General features: G+C 41.7%; 1 protein-coding gene across 1 annotated transcript in view; it reads left to right on the top strand.

Moving 5' to 3' along the window:
* The first annotated feature begins 4,361 nt into the window (after positions 1 to 4,361).
* LOC138971416 (leucine-rich repeat protein SHOC-2-like) overlaps positions 4,362 to 27,413 on the top strand; it is a 44,456-nt gene continuing 21,404 nt past the window's right edge. Inside the window, exons 1-13 of the mRNA XM_070344143.1 lie at positions 4,362 to 4,459; positions 5,194 to 5,395; positions 8,049 to 8,309; positions 11,807 to 11,935; positions 14,731 to 14,799; positions 17,745 to 17,774; positions 19,851 to 20,036; positions 20,680 to 20,775; positions 21,193 to 21,313; positions 21,752 to 21,860; positions 22,777 to 22,870; positions 26,185 to 26,289; positions 26,912 to 27,151. Coding sequence (XP_070200244.1) covers positions 8,091 to 8,309; positions 11,807 to 11,935; positions 14,731 to 14,799; positions 17,745 to 17,774; positions 19,851 to 20,036; positions 20,680 to 20,775; positions 21,193 to 21,313; positions 21,752 to 21,860; positions 22,777 to 22,870; positions 26,185 to 26,289; positions 26,912 to 27,151 — 1,398 coding nt within the window. The 5' untranslated portion in view covers positions 4,362 to 4,459; positions 5,194 to 5,395; positions 8,049 to 8,090. The remainder of the gene's footprint in view (positions 4,460 to 5,193; positions 5,396 to 8,048; positions 8,310 to 11,806; positions 11,936 to 14,730; positions 14,800 to 17,744; positions 17,775 to 19,850; positions 20,037 to 20,679; positions 20,776 to 21,192; positions 21,314 to 21,751; positions 21,861 to 22,776; positions 22,871 to 26,184; positions 26,290 to 26,911; positions 27,152 to 27,413) is intronic.

The following is a 27,413-nucleotide window of genomic DNA, read 5'->3' as shown; positions in this document are numbered from 1 at the left end:
AGGATATTTCTTGCCGATGCTACGAATTATGCAGTTTTGCAGTAAAGTGGAAGGCATTCTACCTAATAACGGCTAAAATATCAAAAACCTTCAATCCAACAGCACCTAGGCATGTAGTGTAAACACTCACAGATCTAACAAGACCATTCTCAGAGAGCAACATTGCGTAATACTACCATAAATGGATGTTTTGTCCGCGAATTTTGGCGTGTGGGAACCGAGTGGGAACCGAACACAAAGGGTCAGGGCACCGAACACAAAGCGTAGGGGAACCGTCACAGTGTCACCGGTGTGAGATAATCAATGTCGGACAATGAATTCCTGAAATACCTGTCAGGTTTTTAGAGGCTGTGGAAGAGTTGCTTTTCCTTGGAATTACTGAGGCAAACAAACTCACGTGACACTATAGGCCAATCACCAATTACTTGTAGAGACACGCTGCTCACTGGGTGGCCGAGTGGTAACGCACTTGCGCTTGAAAGCGAGAGGTTGCAAGTTCGACCCTGGGTCAGGGCGTTAGCAATTTTCTCCCCCCTTTCCTAACCTAGGTGGTGGGTTCAAGTGCTAGTCTTTTGGATGAGACAAAAAAACCGAGGTCCCTTCGTTGTACACTACATTGGGGTGTGCACGTTAAAGATCCCACGATTGACAAAAGGGTCTTTCCTGGCAAAATTGTATAGGCATAGATCAAAATGTCCACCAAAATACCCGTGTGACTTGGAATAATAGGCTGTGAAAAGTAGGATATGCGCCGAAATGGCTGCGATCTGCTGGCCGATGTGAATGCGTGATGTATTGTGTAAAAAAAATTCCATCTCACACGGCATAAATAAATCCCTGCGCCTTGAATATGCGCGCGATATAAATTGCATAAAAAAAATTTAAAAAATAAAAAATCCCTGCGCTTAGAACTGTACCCACGGAATACGCGCGATATAAGCCTCATATTGATTGATTGATTGATATGCAGGGCCGGTGTCACGATTTCATCTTTCGCCTGTGTACATATTTCCCCCTCGACATATACTCAAGACTGAAATGTTGTTTCTTGGTAAAATTAAGAAGTGAAATTATTTATGGACGAAAAGCATGTCAGTTTCTTGCATGTGAAGAAAATTGGTGGTAAAATTTAATAGATTTCACCCCCAAAATCGAATTCTTCGAAAACGTGTACTGAGTGGTTACGTCCCTTGAGTAAGAAGAAAAACAAATTTCTAAATTAAATAAAGCAAATTGGTTGGAAAAATTTGGCCCCATGAATGTAAGGTACACAAGGTCGCTCATCAGTACTATCGAAGGGTGTTTTTTTTGTTCAGTGTAGAGTTTATACTAGATCAACGAGGCCGAGAAGCAAAATATCAACACGGCGAAAGATGAAAACGTCACACCGGAAACAACCACCACCACAACCCCCCAACCCCCCCCCCCCTACCCCAACCCCCGGCCGCCAGATGGTACACGAAGACCGTGGCAGACCTAAAAATTACCATTGAATTGTAAAATCGGCCTCGGCGTTAACATATCAGACAATGACAAAAATTTATTCGTCGCAATATAGCGGACTCCTTGTGAAAAAGTAAATGAAACTTGGGTACTTGGTTAAGGCACAGTACGCCTCCCGTAAACCATCACAGATACTGTCAGGCTTTTGCACACAGTACAAACACCCTTCTTCTTCTTCTTCTTCTGCGTTCGTGGGCTGAAACTCCCACGTACACTCGTGTTTTTTGCACGAGTGGAAATTTTCGTGTATGACCGTTTTTTACCCCGCCATTTAGGCAGCCATACGCCGTTTTCGGAGTACAAACACCCTTCCATTTGAACGCTCGCCAAACGAGAACATCCGGCTAGGTGCCCTACGTAAAGAGCGAGCAATTTTCAGCAAAGAATTAATTTTGCGGATTGTCTCCTCACACAATCGGACCGTACGTGGTGCGTTTTGGCGCTAGACCTAACTTTTAAAATCTAAATCAGTAATAAATTGACAGCTTGTTACACAAACATTCTTAAATCATGAAAGAATTCTTTTTTCATCAAGACAAGATCAGTACAATTCGAAGTTTTGAAAGTTTGAGAAAAGATTCGACAAGCCCGGAAGCAGGGTCACGGCAAGGTCGTGGTTCTCGTAGCAGACGACGGTTTATGCCTATCGCCAGTTCATCTGAACAGTCAAAAGCCATCGCTAGAGTTCTTGTGAATCACAGCCGTTTTGTTTCGTTCAGATTCAAAGGTACATAATAACGTGCTATTGCAGATAAGCTTACAGCGAGCCGCATTCAAATTACAAACTGACGACTTCATTGTGAAACAAGATCCGAAGCCTTCAAGGCTCACGTAAGAAATCGACAAACAGTAACACAAACTCAATCACTCCGTCACACACACACACACACACACACACACACACACACACACACACACACACACACACACACACACACACACACACACACACACACACACACACACACACACACACACACACACACACAGTAAGCATAGGTGACACTGTGCAAGAAAGCGAGACACTAGATCTAGATCTGTCTGTCTGCATGTGTAGCCTACTTACAGGGACACGACTGCCAACTAGTCTCGGCCCGCTCAAAATAACAATGACCGAGACTTTCAGTAATTCCTTCGCGTGACGTCTAACCCTCTTACGCCATAATGTGACGTCTTCAAATGTTAAAGTTTCTATCACACACACACACACACACACACACACACACACACACACACACACACACACACACACACACGCACAGACAGACAGAGTTTACCATCGCATAGGCTACACTTACGTAAGCCAAAAAGGAAACTGGATCACACGGGTTCACGATGGCTCAGGGGTAAGATAAACCACGCAAAAATAAATTCTTTCAAAATTGCTCGCTCTTTACGGAGGGCACCTAGGATGTTCTCAAGTGGTGAGTGTTTAAATGAAAGGGTGTTTGTACTGTGTGTAAAAGCCTGACAGTATCTGTGATGTTTACGGGAGGCTTACTGTGCCTTTAAAGGCAGGAGTGTGGCCGCTCAAAGACCAAGAGAATCTGTGCCGGTGAGTAATATCCCGTTTCGTCCCACCCCTGAGAAGGGCCCACAGGGAACCTTTTCAAATCTAAAAAGGGCCCCCGGCGGGCCCTTTACAGAGGGGGGACTAAACGGGATACTACACCGGGTACTGCCAAACTAATATCATAGTTTTAAGTTGCTACGACCGCATTTCACCTCACTTCAAAGCAGCTACGCTGTGACCAAGTTCAGCTCAATCGGCCAATATGATACACCAGAGATTTAAGTTCGGACAGAAGGACAGACTGACAGACTTTTAGCTTTAAAAAAAAATTGTCAGCATATAACCACTTTATGTCCCAAATAGACTCTAGTCAGTTCTGGGGACAGAAAAATTAAGTTAGCATTGCATACAGACAGACAAACAAACAAACAAACAAACAAACAGGCTGAAAGAGTCCGAAACCTTTACACCTCCCCGAATATACGGGGAAATTGTAATAATAAACTTTTTGATGTTTCTGGAGGGAAAGGAAGCCTCTCCTTGAACGAAAAAGGTAAGTTCGACAGCAAGCTGTATAGGCAATGAAGAAGGAAAAAAATGCGTTTGGGAAGTATATGCTTAAGCCAGGGGGGGGGGGGGGGGGGGCGCAACCCCTGTAACCCCCCCCCCCCCCCCCTAGTCCGGCTCTGATAAATGGCATGACTAGTGAAGAATAAAGACAAATGTATACATAACGTCGCCGTTTATGAGCAGTTTTGCGGAGGAACATAATTATGCGAACTCTCTCCCCCCCCCCCCCCCCCTCTATTCGCACAAGGCTCCCATCCCCGCCACCCCATCCCCACTTTTTTGGTTGCAAGATGATGAATTGTATGTGGAAAAAAATTGCGTCGCCTGCTAGACGGACGGGTGTCACCGGCCTGGTGGCTGGCTGAGTAACTACTATTTTTGTCCGAGCGTACTGTCGAGTGCCGTGTATGTATTTATGGCTGGTTGTTTTCATGTGTGTGTGTGTGTGTGTGTTTGTGCAATCATTGCCCGGTATGTCACGATGACGTGTTTAACTGCGTGCTATGTTTCTCAGTTTGCCTATGAACTGAAAAAAAGAGAAGCGGAAAAACGCCATCATGAATAATAATAACTAGATTTGTAAACTGAACACACCGAAACCAGTTACACCGGATCATTGTTATTTTCATCACTAGAAATAACGCATTTGTTTCTGAGATACGGAATCATAACCATTGATGACTTTATGATCTGGTTTCAGGCATCTATTTTTATGTCTGCAACTGTGACCTTAAATTGACGTCACTTCCGGTATGGTTCTTGCGCATTTAATTCGCGCATCTATGAAGAAACCAATCTCCATCCAAAATATTCGCATAATTGTTGCATTTGATGTGCATTGTACCAGTGTCTGTGCGGCCGGTGCAAAACAAGGTGAGCGGACGTATTCTCGGGAAATTTATGATTTTGCCAAAAATGTCAAATACACGTCTGACGCATGCATTGATGCGCTTTGTTTTCTTTTTTCTCCAGGAACATCGGCAGGCTCTGAAATGTGTGTCATTTGCCTCGTTTTAGCAGAGACAACCTTGCCGACAGAAGCATCGAGACATGAGGGGAAAATGTCAGGGTTTTGTGACACATATTGCATGTTATCAAAAATAACGGACGGTCATGGTTCATTTGAGTGCAGCGGATGAAACGGTTGTCAATCAGCAGACGTGAAATTCTCCGATCCTAGAAAGTCGTCACAGATGATTGAGCTCGCTAATTTGGTCACCTGGAACAGTGGAAGCTCTCATCATGACATGAAATAATACAGCAGACTTCGATTTGCATGCTGTGCAGAGCGTTGTTCCGTGATCACGTTTTGTTTTGATGTTGTTTTCTGATCCTCGCCCACTGCCGGCGCCAGTGACTTGGCAGTAGAGTGTGACCTTCCAGCGCAAGGCCTGGGATTTTGCGCGTAATGCACTGACTGATGCAGATAAGGCATATTTTCAAGTGATGACACAGAGTCACAGAAGTGGAAGGGCTGAATCAGAGCCCACAGAAGGATCGGAGAAAGAGAGCAGTATTTTTACAGCTAATGACTAGATGTGTATGTCTGTGAAACAGACAGCCTGCCTGTGTGAGAGCTGTGTTGACATGAGGCCATTTGTTTTCAGCAGGAATAAATTTCCATCCTAGTGGTGATGGGGGAGAGCAGGATGATTGCCATGACTGCTGACTGAAGTGGGGAGAGTACCTCCATTTCCTGATTTTAGCTGCATCACACCCAGTCTTGTGGTTGCAGCCTCCTTGTGTTTTGTTGTGCAATCACCACAACAATCAGTGAATCACTTCACAGGACTCTTTCTTTTTTGGACAGTGAGTACATGTGTATGCTTCACAATGTGTTCCCTTTGTGTGAAAGAAGACGTGATGCTGCGTACATCATTTGTAGTATTGTTGATACATGTAGGTAGACAGACAGCTCTTTATTACAAGACTAATCTATTGTTAGTTGTAGCATATATACATAATACACAGTCTTGGCATGTATGTGCTAGACACACTGATGTCATTGAAATTTAGTATCAGAACTAGTCATTTTTCTTCTCAGTTATGTTTATCAAATTGACTCAAAGGCTCTTCTGAGTTTTGTGTGCAGTAGTTTAACTTGTCCCCCGCTTACCCCGGGAATACCCCCTCCTTTTATTCACTTTCGTACTATACAGGAGTTGAACTGATGAAATATCAAAATAAAATGAAAGACAAGGAAGTGAAAATGGTATAACTTGACTGCCAAAATACTAAAGCCTAAGCAGCACTTCACACACATTTTCTCCATTTCTTCCATTGCTGCTTCGATGTGTAGATCTAGGTCTGTCTGTGGCAAAGTAATAACTTTGATAACAATAAGCTTTTATTTTTCTTCTGTAATAGTAAAAGGTAATTTTGATGTTTGAGTAAGCTTTCATGATCCTTGTTTACAAGCGCAGAAGAAGGAAGAACTTTGCGAGTGCCTTCCTTTTGAAAAGGCAATATATATATATATGTAATTTTAGTTGTGGTGTGGTTAAAAAAACAAACTGTTGCTAGTGTTGGTCTAGGCGAGGAACTCTCAGTTACCCTGCTAGCTCGCTCATTTATATTTTTGGTTACACAAGTGTTTTGACGGTGCACTGCTTGCCTAACTCAGTAACTGTGTCAACAATTGTGTAACTGTAAACCGCCACAGATTTGACCAGGCTGTTACATTCAATAAGAGCATCTCTCCACTTGAAAATGTACCAACAAATCAACACGTCTGATTGTTTCCTGTGCAGAGTGTAACATTTTTGCTGAATCAAATCTGCGAATCAACACTTATGTCAGGCCAAAAAGAAAAATATGTCTGTTTCCGGTAACCCGACCGACCCTATTTTTAAGCGCCGACCCTAAAGGTTTTTTTCGCTTTTCGCACACACAAAAAAAACACCAAAAAAGGGAGGTAATCGGTCGATGAGACTTCACAATCTATGAGACTTACCTCCCGTTTTCGTCGTCACGCGAAAAAAACATGGCGGCCAATGACGCCGGGAAAAAAACCAAAAAGATGTTAACAGAATGTAAGAAAAAGGATTAAAATTAAAAATAAAAAAACCGACCGACCGACCCTATTTTTTTCGGCGATGTTACCGGAAACAGACATATTTTTCTTTTTGGCCTCAGTACACAATAAAAACACTCCTACTCTACATAGAACGGAACCAAGTCCAACTGGAGGTAACAGGATGCTCTTATCCCGTGTAAAAGCATATAATGCTGCGTCACTCACAAGAAATAACTGTTTTAGGTGTGACGAAAGAAAGAACAGGGCCTGAGTACGGTCATAAATACAAGACTTATTTTACAACCATTTGAAAAATACATACATCCCCCGTGGCTGCCCGCATAACGAAATTCTTTTCTCGTGTTTTGAACTTGCCAGTGTTACAGCACAGAGCAGAGTCCGTCCCGCACTTTGCTTTGTGTACATCACGTGGCCACCCGCACAACGCAACATTTTCACGAGAAAAACTTGTTTATTTGTTAGCTTTGTCTGTATTACACATTTCTATTTACATTTACCATTGACACACCAAATTGTATACTTTAGTTTGCAAGTGAATCGTTATCATACAAAATAACGTTATCACAAGACGAACAGAGATCTCAGAGATCGTCTGCTTCTCTACTGTTTCGCGCAAATCGTGTAATATCTATTTTTGCGGAAACCTCCCGAAGAAATGCAATCTCAGCGGCTTCCACCTGCAACATAGTCGTGCTTATTTGGAATGTGACGTCCTGTTCTTCGTCAGTCAGACCTATCTCGAAAACTAAGCGTCGCACAGAACCAGCGCCCTTCCATTAATAGATGGATCTCTGTGATGATTTACAAGATGGTTTTCACCAGAAAGAAGGTGTAGATCTAGCAAAGCATAGGAGCGACTCTGGTGAATTGTGAAAATTTGTGTGTGATCTGACACAATTTGCCTCTACTACTACTAGAATTAGTTTTAAACCTATAATTTCTTCATGAAATGAACACTGCCAGTGGGTGATATTGTCTTAAATTTTGTTGCTTGGAACACACACACAGATGTGTACACAAAGCAAGGGATCACTGCATATATTATATCACATTTGGTTTCTGTATTTGTTTGCAGTTAGCTGCTAACAGGTCATCCCTAAGCTTGGGTTCCATTGTATTTTTACAATACGTTTACAGTGTTTTTGTGCGCTTGTTCAGACATAATTTAAACTAAGATCGTAATACTTTAACCAAAAACTGTACATAATATAAATTATAATACTACGAAAGTGTGCAAGTATGTCAATTAGACTAACTCGCTAAGACTCATTGTTAGATAGAAAACGTGAGAAGAAACATAATGGCTTTGTAAACTCCTTTGATTAACTTTTGAAAGGGCAGTCAATAATTTTTGTTTAACCATGCTGTTTCATGTCATGATATTTCAGAAGGTGGTTTTTTTCTTTCTCTCTTTTTGTTGTTCAGGCAGGCTGTACCCCCTTCATGCTATCAGGCTGAGGAGTCGAAATGTCAACGCGCAGAAGTCGGTCTCGCGATAATTCCAACTCTGAGACAGCTGGGAGACTTGCTAACTGGCAGAACCCTCCTGACAGTGTTGTGCCATATTCCATTGGTGGATCTGAGTCACCTGACGTTGATACTATGCGTGGAGGAGACACTAACATGGAGGACGTGACAACTCATCTCGAAACTGCATCCATCAGGGATGAACGTGACGCCAGAACAGTAAGCAATTTGAAGACATTTTCCTTATTTTTGCAGTTTTTGAGTCACTTGAGAAAAAGTGACTCTATGTAATCGGTCAGTGTTAGTCTGTCCGGCCGGCCGTCCGGCCGGCCGTCCGTAGACACCACCTTAACGTTGGACTTTTCTCGGAAACTATCAAAGCGATCGGGCTCATATTTTGTTTAGTCGTGACCTCCAATGACCTCTACACTTTAACGATGGTTTCGTTGACCTTTGACCTTTTTCAAGGTCACAGGTCAGCGTCAAAGGAAAAATTAGACATTTTATATCTTTGACAAAGTTCATCGGATGTGATTGAAACTTTGTAGGATTATTCTTTACATCAAAGTATTTACATCTGTAGCCTTTTACGAACGTTATCAGAAAAACAAGGGAGATAACTAGCCTTTTCTGTTCGGCAACACACAACTTAACGTTGGGCTTTTCTCGGAAACTATAAAAGTGACCGGGCTCAAATTTTATGTGAACGTGACTCATTGTGTTGTGAATAGCAATTTCTTCCTGTCCATCTGATGCCTCATATAATATTCAGAACTGCGAAAGTGACTCGATCGAGCGTTTGCTCTTCTTGTTCTTCTTCGTTCGTACACTGAAAATCCCAAGAGTTTTATGTATATATTAACGTATTTACCCTGCCATCTGCCATATGTCACTTTCTTGGGGGAAGTTTTGTTATGAAATTGAATATGCAGTCTTGAATGTGAACCCTTACCCAGATGCTATTCCTAATACATTAGTCATATTACAGGGCCTCTGGTGAATAAAGGGACAGAAAAAAATAAAGAAAAGCGGTCATGGGTCAAATTGTGTGTTATGTTTTGTGTGTATATATATATTTGAATGATACAGCCTTACAGGGTGAATAAAAGTTGTGAAGAACTGAAACCAGACACAAGTTTAGAGGGTTAGTGTATGTATTATCATGCTGCGACATATGTTGCAACAACCACTGTTGGGATTATGTAACTTTTCTCTTTTTATTTGGTGTTTTATTTTTAAGCTGGCTATACCTGTGACAAAACTTTTTCTTCTGCTATGATGCACCTGCTAATGCTGCTTTCGTAAGGAAAGATCAGAAAGCAGAGTGAACAATGAGAATTTTTGGGATATTGCATAGCATCCCTTTAGTTTTAATTTAAATATATTTTGGAGGGAACGGGTAGACGTTATACCAGCAATGTTTCAGGGGGCTCCTACTTTGCAAGAGTTAAGTTTTTGGGGGATTGATTTACTTTTAGTGTTACTCTATTCACCAGCAAGCTATGAGAGCGACTTATAAAGTAATTTCTGGTGCCTCTTGTTTGATAAATAAAAAAAGTAGATCAACCATGTCTTGCTCATGAAATAAGGCAACACTTGGACAGTAGCAAACTACAAAATCAGGAATGAATACATATATTTCTGGCGCCTCTTGTTTGATAAATAAAAAAAATTGCTCATGAAACAAGGCAACACTTGAATAGTAGCAAACTACAAAATCAGGAATGAATTCATGTACACCATGATGAAATGAAGCGCAAGAAGAATACTTAGATAACCCAAAGTGACTTGTTGATTTCCTGTAGTGCTAGAACAGTGGACCCCCCCTTTTAAGACATGAGGAAATCTGAGAAAATCAGGTCTTAAAAAGGAGGGGAGTCTTAAAATGGGGGTAAAGTTACAGATGTTATGTACAGAAAATCTGAAATAGCAAGGTCTGAAAAGGGAGGGGGTCTTAAAAGGGGGGTTCCACTGTATCTCTCCTCCAACTCGCACTCCTCAGGAAACTCAGCAAAACCTGATGGACCTATGAAATGCACTTTATACTTTGAGAGTCACACACTCAGAAGGATACTTTTCCGCCACCTTTATGTACAGTGGAACCCCCCTTTAGGACCACCAAAAATCTGAGAAAATCCGATCTTGAATAGGGGGGAGTCTTAAACTGGGCACGTTAAGAGGGGGGTTCCCACTGTATTAAATCATTTGTAATGCGAGTAAGTTTACAGAGGTTAAAAACAAGCTCTGAAAATTAAACATATAAAAATTATGATCAAAATTAAATTTCCGAAATCGATTTAAAAACAATTTCATCTTATTCCTTGTCGGTCCCGGATTCCAAAAACATATAGATATGATATGTTTGGATTAAAAACACGCTCAGAAAGTTAAAACGAAGAGAGGTACAGAAAAGTGTCCTATGCAGCACAGCGAAACCACTACCGCGCTGAACAGGCTCGTCAGTTTCACTCCGTTTTGCACAAGCGGCGGACTACGATCATTGTGAAAAAATGCAGTGCGTTCAGTTTCATTCTGTGAGTTCCACAGCTTGACTAATTGTAGTAATTTCGCCTTACGCGACTTGTTGGTTTTGTCGTTGGTTGAATAAGCTTATTTCTCTAGGATTTACTGACATGCACCTGTGCTTTTCCGACACAATAGCAAACTGAGATGAAGAGAGAAAAAGAGGTCACTAGACCAGTAGTAGATTAATCTGAATGAGTAATTGAGTGGTCCAAAGTATCACCCCAAGGGTTATTAGTACCCATGCCTTACGCCATTGAAGGAAAAAAGATAAACACAGACTGCTGTGTGACCCAAGAATCGACTTGTTAGTAAACAGAGTGTGTTGTGTTTCTTTCAGGCCTGGTTGATGAATTTGTCAGTGACTTTTTGGTTGTCTATCATCTTGCTAAACATAAGGTTTCATTGACATTTCTATGATTGAGCAAGAACCAATACCCTGTTCTTTTTAAGGAGAAGTGAACATGTTAGGAAATACACAGCAGAAAATGTGGATTGTTTTTGTGCTGTATCTGTTACAGCTTTGTTTTGCGCAGTATCCGTCTTAACATTGTTTCATGCAGTATCTGTCTTAGCATTGTTTTACGCAGTATCTGTCTTACTCTTAGCATTGTTTTGCGCAGTATCCGTCTTAACATTGTTTCATGCAGTATCTGTCTTAGCATTGTTTTACGCAGTATCTGTCTTACTCTTAGCATTGTTTTGCGCAGTATCCGTCTTAACATTGTTTCATGCAGTATCTGTCTTAGCATTGTTTTACGCAGTATCTGTCTTACTCTTAGCATTGTTTTGCGCAGTATCCGTCTTAACATTGTTTCATGCAGTATCTGTCTTAGCATTGTTTTGCGCAGTATCTGTCTTACTCTTAGCATTGTTTTGCGCAGTATCTGTCTTAACATTGTTTCATGCAGTATCTGTCTTAGCATTAGTGTCAGTATCAAGTTTCTGTCTTAGCAATTGTGTTGCGCAGTATCTATCTTAGCATTATTGTGAGTATCAAGTATCTGTCTTAGCAAAGTTCTGTATTGCACAGTTTATGTTTCAATGTTGTTACGTGCGGTTTGTGTCTTGGCATTGTTTTGCACAATATTTTTCCAAGCATTGTTTTGTTTTTTTACTATTTTTTTACTGCTGCATCTAAAACTTACTTGTACTAACTTGAACTTCAGTATTTTTTCTTTCTTCATTGACAGGACAAGAAGAGCAGCGTAGGATCGGTGGTGATGGATCCTAACGCTAAGCGACAGGTGTCTGTAACCGTACCCGGCCAGAACAAGCCAAAACCCACCGTTAGTGGGCGCCCCACTGTCAAGGCTGATTTGGTAAGTCTAGCCTTCAACCTGGAATTTTTATGTCCTGACGTTGATCTCGGCTGTTTTTCAGTCAAGTCATTTGGTGTAGGTAACATTCTAAAACTTCCTTATATTTCAGCAAGCGGAAAGTTATTTTTCAACAATTTAAGGACACTACTATTACTAATTACCCATGGTAGAAGACAGCTTGGGAATCTTTTGACACAGATCTGTGTGTTTCATCAAAATATATTGCCAAATGATCTGCCAGAAAAGATTGTGAACAGATTTTCTTACAATCAGAAGATGAGAGTATCTGTAGATTCAGGACAGTTGGTTATTTTAAAGAAACATTCTGTCCTCAGAGTCAAGGTCATTACACTTTTTTCCATTTGAGTGTAAACTTTCTGCTTAGTGCAGACTCTTATAATCTGAAAATGTGTGGACATCTGCAGGAAACAACTATGAAAAAGCTCAAGCTGTTACTTGAAATCAATTTAACCTGCAAAAAGGGGGTCAGGGTCACAGCAAGAGTTATTTTTCAATCATATTTTCAAGTAATCTGCATATTAAATTGATGGGGCACTAGGAATAAAGTGTGTACCATGTGCCACAGATAGTTTCAGAATCAATAAAGAGGTGATGGCTGCCAGAATGAGACACTATGTCATCAAAATTATGGAAAGTGAAACAAAATAGTGCCGTAGTCAGCCATGAACACACCAGTAAATGTCTGTGAAAGTTTCACTGAAAACTGCATGAGTTTTGCTGTTGTTGTGTTTAATTTTATATGAAATGAGGCTGTTGGTGGAAAAGTCTGCATATGTTTGTGGCACTGTGTGTGATTGTACATGTGTTAGTGTTAAAGTCCAAGTTGTGTGCAGTGTTTCTGAATAAGTTGATTTACCAAGGAGATGAGGTCACAAAAAGTGGGTCGTCCACTCACACTCGTGGTATTTGCTGTGGAGAACTCATCATGCACTTGGTCAGATGCGATCCTAAAGAGTAGTTGTACTCCAGTCGTCTGGGTTTGTTGATGTAGCAGGAGTCGCTCATCTGTTCTTGTGGTGCAGCCCCCCTCCCACACATTCTCCTACATAATGTGACTGTGCTGCTCATTTGGTGTGACAAGTATCTTGTGAATCCATTAATCTATTCTGTGCTATCTGCCCATAAGATTTGTTTTCTTTTATCTAGGACGTGATCTTTTTGTAATGACATCATCAGCATGTGACTACAAGTACTTAACAAGTCGCGTAAGGCGAAATTACTACATTTAGTCTAGCTGTGGAACTCACAGAATGAAACTGAACGTAGTCCGCCGCTAGTGCAAAAGGCAGTGAAAGTGACGAGCCTGTTTGGCGCGGTTGCGCTGTGCTTCATAGCACGATTTACTGTACCTCTCTTCGTTTTAACTTTCTGAGCGTGTTTTTAATCCAAACATATCATATCTATATGTTTTTGGAATCAGGAACCGACAAGGAATAAGATGAAATAGTTTTTAAATCGATTTCGGAAATTTAATTTTGATCATAATTTTTATATTTTTAATTTTCAGAGCTTGTTTTTAATCCAAATATCATATGTATATGTTTTTGGAATCAGAAAATGACGAAGAATAAGATGAAATTGTTTTTGGATCGTTTAATAAAAAAATAATTTTAATTACAAGTTTCCGATTTTTAATGACCAAACTCACTCATTAGTTTTTAAGCCACCAAGCTAAAATGCAATACCAAACCCCGGCCTTCGTCGAAGATTGCTTTGCCAAAATTTCAATCAATTTAATTGAAAAATGAGGGTGTGACAGTGCCGCCTCAACTTTTACAAAAAGCCGGATATGACGTCATCAAAGGTATTTATCGAAAAAAAGAAAAAAACGTCCGGGGATATCATACCCAGGAACTCTCATGTCAAATTTCATAAAGATCGGTCCAGTAGTTTAGTCTGAATCGCTCTACACACACACACACACACAGACACACACACACACACACACACACACACACACGCATACACCACGACCCTCGTCTCGATTCCCCCCTCTATGTTAAAACATTTAGTGAAAACTTGACTAAATGTAAAAAAGGATAGCAACATGTATAAACATTGAAATAACCCCAACAGAAACCACACTTCTATTTTGACCTTGTTTCAGTGCAACCCTGGGTTTTTTTTAGACACCCCAGTAAATGAATACCACCCCCCCCCCCCCCCCCCCCCCCAGGTTCCACTGTTTATGTTGTCATGTGGTGAGAAGCAGTCCTTGACCTTTCCAAGCTGAGTGCAACCCAGCCATTGTTTACATACATGGTGCATGTGTGTGTGTGTGTTTCCAGTTAGATGCCAATTGAGGTCACAGTTGTCACTGAGTGTAGTGATGATGATAACTGACACTTGTAACATGTGGTTCATGGCTGGTTTAGTGACTCCACTGAAGAGTACACACAGGGCAACAAGTTTGGCTGTTTAGTGTTTTTTAAGTGCTGCTTTTGTGGGGTTTTTTGGGGAGTAGATGTATGTTAAATGACAGTGTGTGTGTGTGTGATTTAGTGGTTATAAGTTAGCAGTTGCCAAGGCTCTTATGTAGTAATAGAGCAATGAGGGAGGGGGGGGGGGGGGATCCAAGTAATGTGTAAGTGGTACTGTTACACACTGAACCATAAATGCCATTGAAGCTGATTTAACATCAGAACATTGCATTACATGTACTTTACTTCTTTTTTTTCCTTCTAAAGTATGTATTTTGTTGTGTTTCATTTTTCAGAGGGTTGTAGGGGTGGCTTTATCAAGAAAATAACATGTGTTTGCATTTTGTTGCATAGGATGTGACCAAAGAGTTGAAGAAATGCAAGGAAGAAGGAGCCAAGAGATTGGACCTCAGCAAGTCTCAGGTTGGTACTCTGTTTTATCTGTGTGCATGTGTTTGTGGGAGGGAGGAATAATGAGTACAAGAAACAAATGGGAAAAGAGGTCTATGGAAGACAGGTACAGCAGTCCCTGCAATGTACGGCCCCCGGCGTGAGCGGACACCTGACATGTACGGACACATTTGCTCGGCACGGAGTGTTTTCCTTCTATATTTGCCCCCCCTTAAACGGACACCTGCAAAACGTGGACGCGGACACTCATTTTCGGTCCCAACAGCAGGTCATACCTCCAATGTACGGACAGACCATCGTCAAATTTTCACCACAACAAAATCGATAACAGAGCAGTCCGGCTCTTGGTACAAAGATCACAGCCGCAATGGTGTGATGACAGTCACTGATAACTTGAGTGCATGTGTACCCATCGTGTGTCTGTGTGTAACCTCTTTCATTGACAAGATACTCTTGTTTCCCCTCAGCCTTGACCAGTGAGTCGGTTGCCTAATCTATGAACCCTTCAGTTGTCTTGCTTTGTCAAAAGTTACGACACAGTCAACTGGTTTTGCTCTGAGTGAACAGTGCAGCTGGCCTCTCTGGTCACAGCCCCCAACAGTACATGGCTGGAGGGAGTGAGAGAGAGAGAAAGGGGGGGGGGGGTGGAGGGTTAGCTGGCTAAACTCTGTGGGGTGTCCGGTGTCACCGCATGTCAGCAGGAAGAGCATTGGAGAGAAATAGAGAGGTGTACTCTTCCACACAATTTCTAAGCGTCAGTTGTCACGGCTTGGGGTAGGCATTAGTGAGGGAGAGTGGGAGCTGTGTTATGTACAGTGTATTTCCGACTGAAGAGTGAAAAGTCACTGCCATGCCACATGATCGGCATGCAGTCAATAAAGCCAGACAAGAAACAAATAAATTACTTGATTATGACATGCACCTCTATCTGCTGCTATTTATTCAAACTGGTTTTCAAGCTTATTCTTGCAAAGCGTGACGCTCCTCTGTGCTGTGTTTGTGTGGCTGCTTTCGTATGTCAGTGCATGGTGAGTGTGTTCACTGCCTTGAGGATTTATTTTATCTCTTCTTTTCAACACTTTTCAAACAAATCCTTTTTACAGAACGTTTAAAGAAGTATTAGGAGTTTATTGTTATTGTTTAGTAGCCACAAGAAGTGATTAGCATAGACAATCCTGTTGTTTGTGTGTCTCTGTGTGAGTGTATGGGGGAGGGGGTGGTGTGGTCACCCCTCCCGTGACCGGACACCTGCAATGTACGGACAGTTTTGCTATGGCCCAAGGGTGTCCGTTCATGAGAGGGACTGCTGTATTAGTTTGTTGCTTCTCAGTGAATTAATTAGCGACTGTGTGTGTTGGATGTTATGCTTGTGCCAATGGGGTCTGAACATCATCCTCTAGGAACTTTAAAATTACACCCCTGACTAAAAAAAAAAATCTCTCCAAATGACGTTACTTCAGTCATGAGAGTTCTTCATGATTATATCCCCAGACATTTATAAAAAATATTAAAAAAATGTTCAATACATCATATCTGGCTTTTTGCAAAAAGCTCATTTTTTAAGTAAATGGATGCAAACGTTTGTCAAACATTTTTTTATTAAGTCCAGACGATGGGATTGCATTTCAGCTTGGAAGCTTAACGGCACAGTAGGCCTCCCTTAACCATCACAGATACTGTCAGGCTTTTACACACAGTACAAACACCCTTTCGTTTAAACACTCACCGCTTGAGAACATCCTAGGTGCCCTACGTAAAGAGCGAGCAATTTTCAAAGAATTAATTTTGCGGATTGTCTGATCGGACAATTGGATGGTGCGTTTTGGCGCTAGACCTAACTTTTAAAATCTAAATAATATATTGACAGCTTATTACACAAACATTCTTAAATCATAAAAGGATTCTTTTTTCATCAAGACAAGATCAGTACAATTCGAAGTTTTGAAAGTTTGAGGAAAGAAAAGCCCGGAAGCAGGGTCACGCAAGGTCGTGGTTCTCGTAGCAGACGACGGTTATGCCTATCGCCAGTTCCTCTGAACAGTCAAAAGCCATCGCTAGAGTTCTTGTGAATCGCAGCCGTTTGTTACGTTTAGATTCAGAGGTACATAATAACGTGCTATTGCAGACAAGTGTAACTGGTACTTCATTATGTCTATAATTTACCCAAAGTACCAATCCCCAGATTCAAACGCAAAATTTGTAACAAAGAAAAATAGGTTTCTATTATATTTTATTATATGAATTAGCAAAACCCAAAAAATTATAACACAAATAACTGAAGTTTTGGCCACAAGGATCGGTTTAGAAAACGTGACAAGATCTTTCAAGATTAACTCAGCCGATAAATTGGAGGCACTGGTTTAGCACCATTATTGACTAGAGCTTTGCAGACCTTGATCTCTCAGGAAACCATGAAACAGGAAGTAACAGAAGGAAACAGGAAGCGTCTTCTCACAGAAATATAATATAAAATCCTAATACCAAAAACTCTACAACAATAACAACTATTAACTAAAAATACAAACCAACAATACAACTTATTTTACTAGTAACCTGAGGTAGGTTACACAAGCTTACAGCGAGTCGCAATTGAAATCACAAACTGACGACTACATTGTCAAAAAAAAGGAAACTGGATCACACAGGTTCACGATGGCTTAGGGGTAAAATAAACCACGCAAAAATAAATTCTTTGAAAATTGCTCGCTCTTTACGGAGGGCACCTAGGATGTTCTCAAGCGGTGAGTGTTTAAATGAAAGGGTGTTTGTACTGTGTGTAAAAGCCTGACAGTGTCTGTGATAGTTTACGGGAGGCCTACTGTGCCGTTAAAAATTGATTAAAGTTGTCATTAAAATCGAATTTTTCCTACAGATTTAAAAATGATTGCATTGTTTTTCTTATCAATTCTGACATTATGTAAGTGTTTAATCATTTTTGTTTTATCTTTTTGTTGCAGATTTCTACTCTCCCCACGTCAATGAAGGAGGTAAGATTTTTACATTTGTTCAGAAGAATAAGAAGAGGTACACCTTTTATAAAGTAGGCAGATTTTACACTGTTCCACGTGAATAGAGGAATGTTTTTGGTTGTTATTGTAAAACTTGTAATTGGAATATGTATGCATATTTTACAACTTCCTTTTTGGCAACCCAAAAGGGTGTGTTAGTTGCAGGCAGACAATAGACTGTAATGTGAAGTTTTTGCTGCTTTATGTATGGTGGGCATGGTTTTGTCACAGTCTTAATGGATGGCAAGGCGAGACATGGTTAAAAACATTCAATTTTTGGTATGTTTTTTGTAACAATAACAATATGGGAAAGTTTAATGCTGTGTAGCGCCATACACTCCTGCGCTATACTCACTTGTCACTTTCTTTGCACGGACGTGTCACCGTGGCCGAGGAGTATGTTATCGAAAAAAGTGTTGCCATTTTCCAAGAAGATGTCCTGACAAAACATGTATAATTTAGTCATTGCAATAGACCAACAGCAAACAGGAAGTGTCTTCTGTTCTCTCATTGGAGGGACCTCACATCACAAGTGCAGTGGAACCCCCAACACATGCATACCAAGACACCCCAACTTCCATTTAGACCCTGCTTTCAAAGACTTTTTGGTCAAAGACTCCTTTTTAAGACATGATTTAATCCGACTTTGGAAGGTGTTGAAAGGGGATGTAGGTCTACTATTATATACCAGTGTGTGCAGACCTGCTAGTGGCTTATCCCCCTTCGTGTGTACACGCAAGCACAAGTCCAAGTGCGCACGGAAAAGATCCTGTAATCCATGCCAGAGTTCGGTGGGTTATAGAAACACGAAAATACCCAGCATGCTTCCTCCAAAAGCGGCGTATGGCTGCCTTAATGGCGGGGTAAAAACGGTCATACACGTAAAATTCCACTCGTGCAAAAAAACACGAGTGTACGTGGGAGTTTCAGCCCACGAACGCAGAAGAAGAAGAAGATATACCAGTGTCTTTTAAAATGCTTTGGTAGCTGCTTGAACATTCCACTGTCTTCCTTTGAAACAGTTGACACAGCTGTCGGAGCTGTAACTGACAGTGGAACCCCCCGTTTGATTAAGACCTCCCAAATTCTCAGAAAATCAGGTCTTATAGTTATACAGCAGCGAGTCTTAAAATTACGGTACATTTACAGGGGTTATAAACAGAACATGTGAAGAAGCAAGGCCTGGAAGGAGGAAGTCTTATACAGTGGAACCTCCCTTTTATGACCCCCCGATTTTTTTCTTCTTCTTCTGCGTTTGTGTGCTGAAACTCCCACGTACACTCGTGTTTTTTGCACGAGTGGAATTTTACGTGTATGACCGTTTTTTACCCCGCCATTTAGGCAGCCATACGCTGTTTTCGGAGGAAGCATGCTGGGTATTTTCGTGTTTCTATAACCCACCGAACTCTGACATGGATTACAGGATCTTTTTCGTGCGCACTTGGTCTTGCGCTTGCGTGTACACATGGGGGGGTGTTTGGACACCGAGGAGAGTCTGCACACAAAGTTGACTCTGAGAAATAAATCTCTCGCCGAACGTGGGGACGAACTCACGCTGACAGCGGCCAACTGGATACAAATCCAGCGCGCTACCGACTGAGCTACATCCCCGCCCCACCCCCCGATTTAAGACTGTCTCCTTTTTAAGACCTTGCTTTTTAAGATTTTGTTTTTATTGCCTCTGTTAATTTACCTCAATTTTAAGACTCCCTCCTTTTTAAGACCTGATTATCTCAGATTTTTTTTAGGTCTTAAAAGGGGGTTCCACTGTATCGGGAGGTCTTAAAAGGGGGGTTCCACTGACGCCCGTTCCACTGTCCTTTTAAATGATTTGATAGCTGTGTGACTGTTCTGCTGTCTTTGTGTCAAACAGTTGACCCAGCTGTCGGAGCTGTACCTGTACGGCAACAGGCTGTGCTCGTTGTCTCTATTCTCTCAGCCTTGCATTACAGTATAGTACAACTATCCTTTTGAATGATTTGGTAGCTGTGTGACTGTTCTGCTGTCTTTCTTTGATCTGTCGTTTGACTGTTCTGCTGTCTTTCTGTGAAACAGTTGACCCAGCTGTCGGAGCTGTACCTGTACGGCAACAGGTTGTGCTCGTTGCCGCCAGAGGTGGGCTGTCTGACCTCCCTGCAGACGCTGGCCCTCAGTGAGAACTCCATCACCTCACTGCCAGACTCGCTGGCCGCGCTCACCAAGCTCCACGTCCTTGACCTTCGGCATAATAAGTTGCAAGAGGTGAGGCAAGGTTTTTACATTTAGTCAAGTTTTGATTAGAGAAAAGCGCGCTTTGTTGTGTAGTGCCACACGCTTCTGCGCTTTACTGGCTTGTCACTTTCTTTGCGTGAAGGTGTGGCTGCGGAGTATGTGATCCCAAAAAAGCTGTTGAGCATTGTCTTTCAGTATTGGCGTTAACCGGTAATAACCGGTATTTTACCGGTTGAAATGAGAAATTATCGGAACAAAATTGGCTGCCGGTTTGACCTACCGGTTGTTTTTTAGAACTACTGGTTATTTTTGTGCTGGTAGAACAATAAAACCAGTACGAGTTGGACTCGAACTGGTTCCAATGACCAGCCTACCATTTTTTTCTGGACTGTTTACATCATAAAAGTGTGTGTACCGGTTAGAAAAAATACTAGCGCCATCACTGGTCTTTGTCATAAAATGTGGTACGTTCAATTTCAGTCTGTGAGTTGGACAGATTGACTAAATGTACATGTATTAATTTCTCTTCACGCTACTTTTTTTTTGGGGGGGGGGGGGGGGGGGGGGAGGAGGGTTGTTCGTTTATTTTTGTGACTTAAAAGAAGCATGTGTGTGTGTATTGCCTCGCTGAATAACAGCTAACGTTTATTTAAATGATTTTGTGCTTTTTCAGATTCCAAAAGTGGTATACCAGCTTAGGTCGTTGACAACACTTTTCCTGCGCTTCAACAGGATACGAATAGTGGAAGATGAAGTTAGGAATCTTGTAGTAAGTATATAGTTTATTTCTGTGATTTGGTCGGAGGGTGGGAGGTAGTTATGCTGCAGTAAATTGAAACAGTTCTTTCAGTTAATGATTATATTTTGCCTCTTCTTTCAAGCCAAGTGTTACCACTTGATGATGATGAATAGCTTTTGTCTTGCTCTTTCTCCCACTCTCTTGCATCCCCCCCCCCCCACACACACACCTCTCTCTCTCTCTCTCTCTCTCTCTCTCTCTCTCTCTCTCTCTCTCTCTCTCTCTCTCTCTCTCTCTCATGTGCATGCATCAAAAAAGAGTGAAAGCACCCCCGTGTTGTAGTTAAAACTTAGACAACATCCAAAAGTTAAGCTTGAATTGCATAGTATGTCTTTTCAGTCAAAGTTTGTTTTCTTAGATCTTATGAGTGACATGCTGTTTTTACAGAATTTGACAAAGTTCAGCTTACGAGAAAACAAGATCCGTGAGTTGCCGAGAGGGATTGGACAGTTAGTGAATCTGCTGACCTTTGACATTTCCCACAATCACCTGGAACACTTACCTGAAGGTTAGTGAAGTGCATGGTTTCAATTAATAGTTATAAAATAGACCTGTGACCTTGTACGTAAACAGAAAATTAAAAGGAGTCTGAAGTAAAGTCATCCAGGGGTCTTGTTACCTGGTAATTTTGTGCTTTAAATAAGACGTTCCATAAATATTCTTTTTAAAAACGTGTTTTATTCTGCACACATAGATTGTAGTTACTGTTGTCTTTTTGATAAGCAGAACTTCTGACGGGGATGAAAAATCCTGAATTCAAAACTGATTTTCTGATGGATTTTCTGATATTTAGGCTGTACAAAAAATACAAAGAGTAAAAGTTTCAAAACTCTCTGTCACGATGTCTCCAGGCAGGTTTTCTATGTTTTTGAACATTGTCAACAATCATCCCTGGTGTTATGTTGGACATGAAATTCCAGTGTTGATGGTAAGCCGTTTCTTTCAGACATCGGCAACTGTGTCAACTTGAATTCCCTTGACCTTCAGCATAATGAGCTGCTGGACATCCCAGAAAGCATCGGCAATCTCCGTGCCCTCAACAGACTGGGCCTCAGGTACAAAACAATATGAATACAGTTGAACCTGCTCCAACAACCACCCTTTATATGCAGTAGAAACCCCCTTTTAAGATTTTCTGTTCATGACCTCTGTAAATCTACCCCTATTTTAAGTCTCCCTCTGGGGCGGGGATGTAGCTCAGTCGGTAGCGCGCTGGATTTGTATCCAGTTGGCCGCTGTCAGCGTGAGTTCGTCCCCACGTTCGGCGAGAGATTTATTTCTCAGAGTCAACTTTGTGTGCAGACTCTCCTCGGTGTCCGGACACCCCCGTGTGTACACTCAAGCACAAGACCAAATGCGCACGAAAAAGATTCTGTAATCCATGTCAGAGTTCGGTGGGTTATAGAAACAAGAAAATACCCGGCATGCTTCCTCCGAAAGCGGCGTATGGCTGCCTAAATGGCGGGGTAAAAACGGTCATACACGTAAAAGCCGTGGGAGTTTCAGCCCATGAACGAACAAACAAACAAGTCTCCCTCTTTGTTAAGACCTGATTTCTTTAGATTTTTAGAGTTCCACTGTATAGCAATCGCATCTCTATTTTGAATAGTTCTTAGCAAATCATGAGAGCATGTCTCATATGGGTCAGTAGGACCCAAGAGAAAGCAAATTTCAATTTAAAACAAAAAAGAGTAGCACTAGCAGAGCCCTGTTTGCTTATGTGGTGTTTCTAACATTGTGCACATAATCATCCGAGTGAACTGAAGTAGTCCTGTAGAAGTGACAACTCGTACTGAAAAAAGATCGAACATTTCAGATTCACTCAGCATGACAGTGAACCTCACATATGGCTAAATAAGAACATTACTGTCTTCAGTTGAGAAAAAAATGTCTGTAAGTACATGGAGGTATTAAAATACCGGCTTGATAGTGATCATCCACTTCAATGCAATGTTTTGTGTATTCCTACAGGTACAACAGGTTGACCAGCATACCTCGCTCCCTGGCCAACTGTGAGAACATGGAGGAGTTCAACGTAGAAGGAAACAACATATCACAACTCCCAGTGAGTCACCATTGTGCTTGTGTGTGTGTGTGTGTGTGTGTGTGCGTTTGTGTGTGCGTTGTGCATGCGTATGTGTGCATTTCTACCCCCCGCGGGTTAGGGGGAGTCCCATATTGGTTGGGACGATAAAGAATTTACCCGATGCTCCCCAGCATGTCATAAGAGGCGACTAACGGATTTTGTTTCTCCTTTTACCCTTGTTAAGTGTTTCTTGTATAGAATATAGTCAATTTTTGTAAAGATTTTAGTCAAGCAGTATGTAAGAAACTCACTCCCTACTGTGCGATTTTTCCTATGCTTTCCACTGTATACTAGCCATTTGTATTAGTTGGTAAAAAATTCATTACTGAAGAAGTACTCAACACAGATATTTGAAACTTTCAGGGTTTACTGTTGATATGTTGATGCCCTTCAGTGCAAAGTTTCAAGTGTTTTACTTAGAAAATAGCTGATTTAGGTGGGGGGTATAAATAACCCTTTTTCTGGCATCAAAATTACGCTGAACGCAGGGCCATCACTTCAAATTCGCGTGGTTTACTCACTCACTACCAGGGTTCGTACAGAGTCCTTGAACCCTGGAAAACTCCTTGAAAATTGGAAAACCTTTTCCAGGCCTTGAAAAGTGCTTGAAAATAGAGTTTTGTTAAATAGTCATTGAAAAGTACTTGATTTTTCCAAATTGTTGCCTATACATTTCGTCAGCAGCTTGTCTTATTTAATAAAAAAATGTAACCCCCTTTTTTTTCGTCAAATACAGTACACACATTTTGGGAGAATAAAAGATCGAGTGAAAACGAAAGCAGACGAACTATTATTAGTCACCCGTAGTTGCTTTCCTTCCCGGAAGTTAGCAAGGGAAACAACTACGGAATGACTAATAGTTTGCAGACGCGGAGAACCGCATTAATTTGGGGAAAATCATGTCCTTGAAAAGCATTTATTTGGTCCTGGAAATGTCCTTGAAAACTCCTTGAATTGTATCAGCTCTGCCCTGCAGGAACCCTGCACTACGAACCACTGCTATCGCAGTGGTCCCATGCACACCACTTCCCCACGAACCACTGCGATAGCAGTGTTTCAGCACGTGTCGTACTGGTAGACGCCATTGTTGTTATGCAAATTTGCACAAAGCCAGCGAGTACGAAATCAAACCTCGCGTCATCGTTCTACAGCAGACAGAAGTGAAACTAGCTTGGTAATTTGCAGACGATTGGTTAAAGGCATATGTACGCGCTCCCGTGTTTACAAAGTGTAGTTTGCCCATAATCGATGTCAAACGCACCACAAGACCATGTAATGACGATATGTCGCCATGCGCGGACCATATACATGCATTACAGCTTGTTTTAGAGTCTCAAAAACTTTGGATGTAAACAAAGACGCGGAGTTATTTCCCTTGCGTCAACGCTACCTCTGTTGGCAAATCTATAAATAGGACGATCCAGATCAAAATGAAAATTAACATATCTCAACATTGAAGGGGTCCTAGACCACAATATTTTGCAGGGAACTTAATTTAGCATGTCTCCAGCTGTTGGTAAAGCAATTAGCGTGTATAGTCATCGAGTACATATGGCTTTAAACTTGAGAGCCAGCCTCTCTATTTTCGTACAAAAATTGACGTCATTGAGCTAAAAAAATCCAAAGGTCATACACTGCTATCGCAGTGGTTTGTGGGGAAGTGGTGTGCATGGGACCACTGCGATACCAGTGGTTCGTAGTGAGTGAGTTCCTTTGTACTGGAAACTTGCATTCTCCCAGTAAGGTAATATATTGTACTACGTTGCAAGCCCCTGGAGCAAATTTTTGATTAGTGCTTTTGTGAACAAGAAACAATTGACAAGTGGCTCTATCCCATCTCTCCCCTTCCCCCGTCGCGATATAACCTTTGTGGTTGAAAACGACGTTAAACACCAAATAAAGAAAGAAAAAGTGTGCATTTCTGCAAAGATGTGTCTGTATGCATGTGTGTTTAAAAGTGCATACTGGGTAATCATTTGTGTGCATGCTTTTGTACCTGCATGTACTTGCGTTGACCTGCAGTCAGCAGCACACAGCTGCTGTTACAGTGGCAGCTGTTATGAAGGGTCACACTTTGCATTAACCTAAATTGTAATTCAATCAAGTTTGCGTTTTAATGAAACAGATCCTGTGATTGGTCAGAATGCCCCAACTCATTAAAAATTACCGGTCATTAATTGTCGATAACCACTCGCTAAAAAATCCATTAACAACCTGCTGGCGAGGCGCATTGATACAGCCTCAACTAGTCTCGGTTAGCTTTGAGGGTCATTTTACAAGTAGGAAATATGAAGGCCAACGAAATACTGAGACCATAAGGTATGCGAAGTGATGACGTCGAATACGTGACGTAATTTCATGCATGAATTCTTACGGACTACGTCAGTCAATTCCAAAGATCGCTTTTGTGATGAAAAGATTTGCTTTAGAGTTTGCTGTCCAGAAACCCGTCAAAAAGGAAGGGAAAATGTGTGTGAAAGAAAACAAAACAGGAGCAGAGTGATACGATAGGAATACAGAGACATATTTCTTGGGACTTGACCCTTGCAGGTAGGTGGACTGAAAGTAGTGTGTGAACAGAACAGAACCAATTCTGTCTGTTTACTACCGCATGAAAACAGGAAAGAGATTCGTCGTCAGATTGAATTACAATAACATTAACATGCTTCCATTTGAAACTTCTCGGTCTTCATCGTGGATTGACGCCCTCCCCAAGTCTAATTGAAGCCCTCCGTCGCTAGCTTTTGTTGGGCGTCAATCCCCGATGAAGACCTTGAAGTTTCAAATGGAAGCATGTTAATGTGTAAGTGTCACTACCAGGGATTGCACTCGCTTTAAAATAAAATATAAAATAAAAAAACATAAAAAGGCACACAAAACGACAGGGAAAAATGTGTCTGAGCAATATTTGTATATGCTGACTATTTCATTTTTCAACAACCTGTTTTAACACTTTCTACCCCACCTATGTTGACCAATTTTTTTTCAGCCAAGACCAGCTGTGCTGCAGCAGGTCACTCAGAATTGTAGAAACTGTATCAACACGCTGGAATGCAGGCGTTGGATGGACGTTACAGGAAGCCACTGAAGCTAACAGTCTGAGCGGATATGTCCGTACCTGGTCAGATAGAGCCATATGAGTGGGTACGGATATATCCGTACCTGGGAGACAATGAGTTAAAAGAGCTGTTTTTACGTTTAGTTTAAGTTTTGCTACAGGTGTGTCTGTGCTGTATGCTGGGGTATGACGGTAAAGGCAAGAGTTGCGTGACTGAGTATTGTATTTGTTGCAGGAGTGCCTGTTGTCCAGCCTGTCCAACCTGACCAGTATCACTCTGTCCCGCAACAAGTTTGAGAAATATCCCACTGGTGGGCCTGCACAGTTCAGATCGGTCTACGTGAGTGTCATTGTGCCTATGTCTTTTCTGTGTGCCTGTCATCAGCAATCTCTCTTTTTTTCTCTCTCTCTCTCCTCATTTCTCTCTCTCCTCCTTTCTCTCCTCTCTCTTCTTTCTCTCCCTCTTTTCTCGATCTCTCTGTCTGTTTCTCTTTCTCTCTCTTCTTCTCTCTTCTCCTCTCTCTCTTTTCTCTCTCCCTCTTTTCTCTCTCCCCCCTCTCTATCTCTCTCTTTCCTTTCTCTCCCTCTTTTCTCTCTCTCTGTCTGTCTGTCTCTCTCTATCTCTCCCTCTCTCTCTCCCTCTCTCTCTCTCTCCCTCTCCATCCTCTCTCTCTCCATCCTCTCTCTCCTCTCTCTCTCTCTCTCTCTCTCTCTCTCTCTCTCTCTCTCTCTCTCTGTCTCTCTGTCCTTGTCTTATTTTTGTCATCTTTTTCTTTTTCTCTTTTTGTTCTTTTTGATACTTTTTATTTTGTCTTGATCGTTCGTTCGTTCGTTCGTTCGTTTATTCTGTCCTTGTCTGACCCCTCGGACTCTCCTCTTCTTCCTAATAGTAGGTATGGTGTTTTGTTGGTATGTTTGCTTTTACCTCTCTTTTTACAACGGATACCTGTTGCATCGTGCAGTCCATCAACATGGAGCACAACCAGATCAACAACATCCCACTGGGCATCTTCTCGCGGGCCACAGCACTGACCAAGCTGAACATGAAGGACAACCAGCTGACCGCCCTGCCGCTGGACATGGGGTCCTGGGTCAACATGGTGGAGCTGTCGCTGGGCACCAACCAGCTGACCAAGATCCCCGACGACATCAAGTCCCTGCAGAAGCTGGAGGTCCTGATCCTCTCCAACAACGCCCTGAGGGTGAGGAGTGGGAGTGTTTTGATTCGGGGGGGGGGGGGGGGGGGGGGGGGGTAGGGAGTAAGCAAACCTGTGAACCCATACAATTTTGCTGTATTTTGTATGCATGATTGTCTAGAAAACGATCAGTGCAAAAAAATACGAGGAGAAAAATTCCTAGACTACTTTTTTTCACAAGCACATCCCGAAGCCGATCCAGCATTTTGACCCATGATGACAGTTTTTGTCAGTAAACATTGAAAGGAGTGTTTGTTTTAAATGTATT

Source organism: Littorina saxatilis, linkage group LG7, assembly GCF_037325665.1.
Source record: "Littorina saxatilis isolate snail1 linkage group LG7, US_GU_Lsax_2.0, whole genome shotgun sequence".
In the NCBI taxonomy this organism is placed as follows: Eukaryota; Metazoa; Mollusca; class Gastropoda; order Littorinimorpha; family Littorinidae; genus Littorina; species Littorina saxatilis.
Note: the sequence above shows the minus strand (reverse complement) of the source record. Positions and strands in the feature narration are given on the sequence as shown.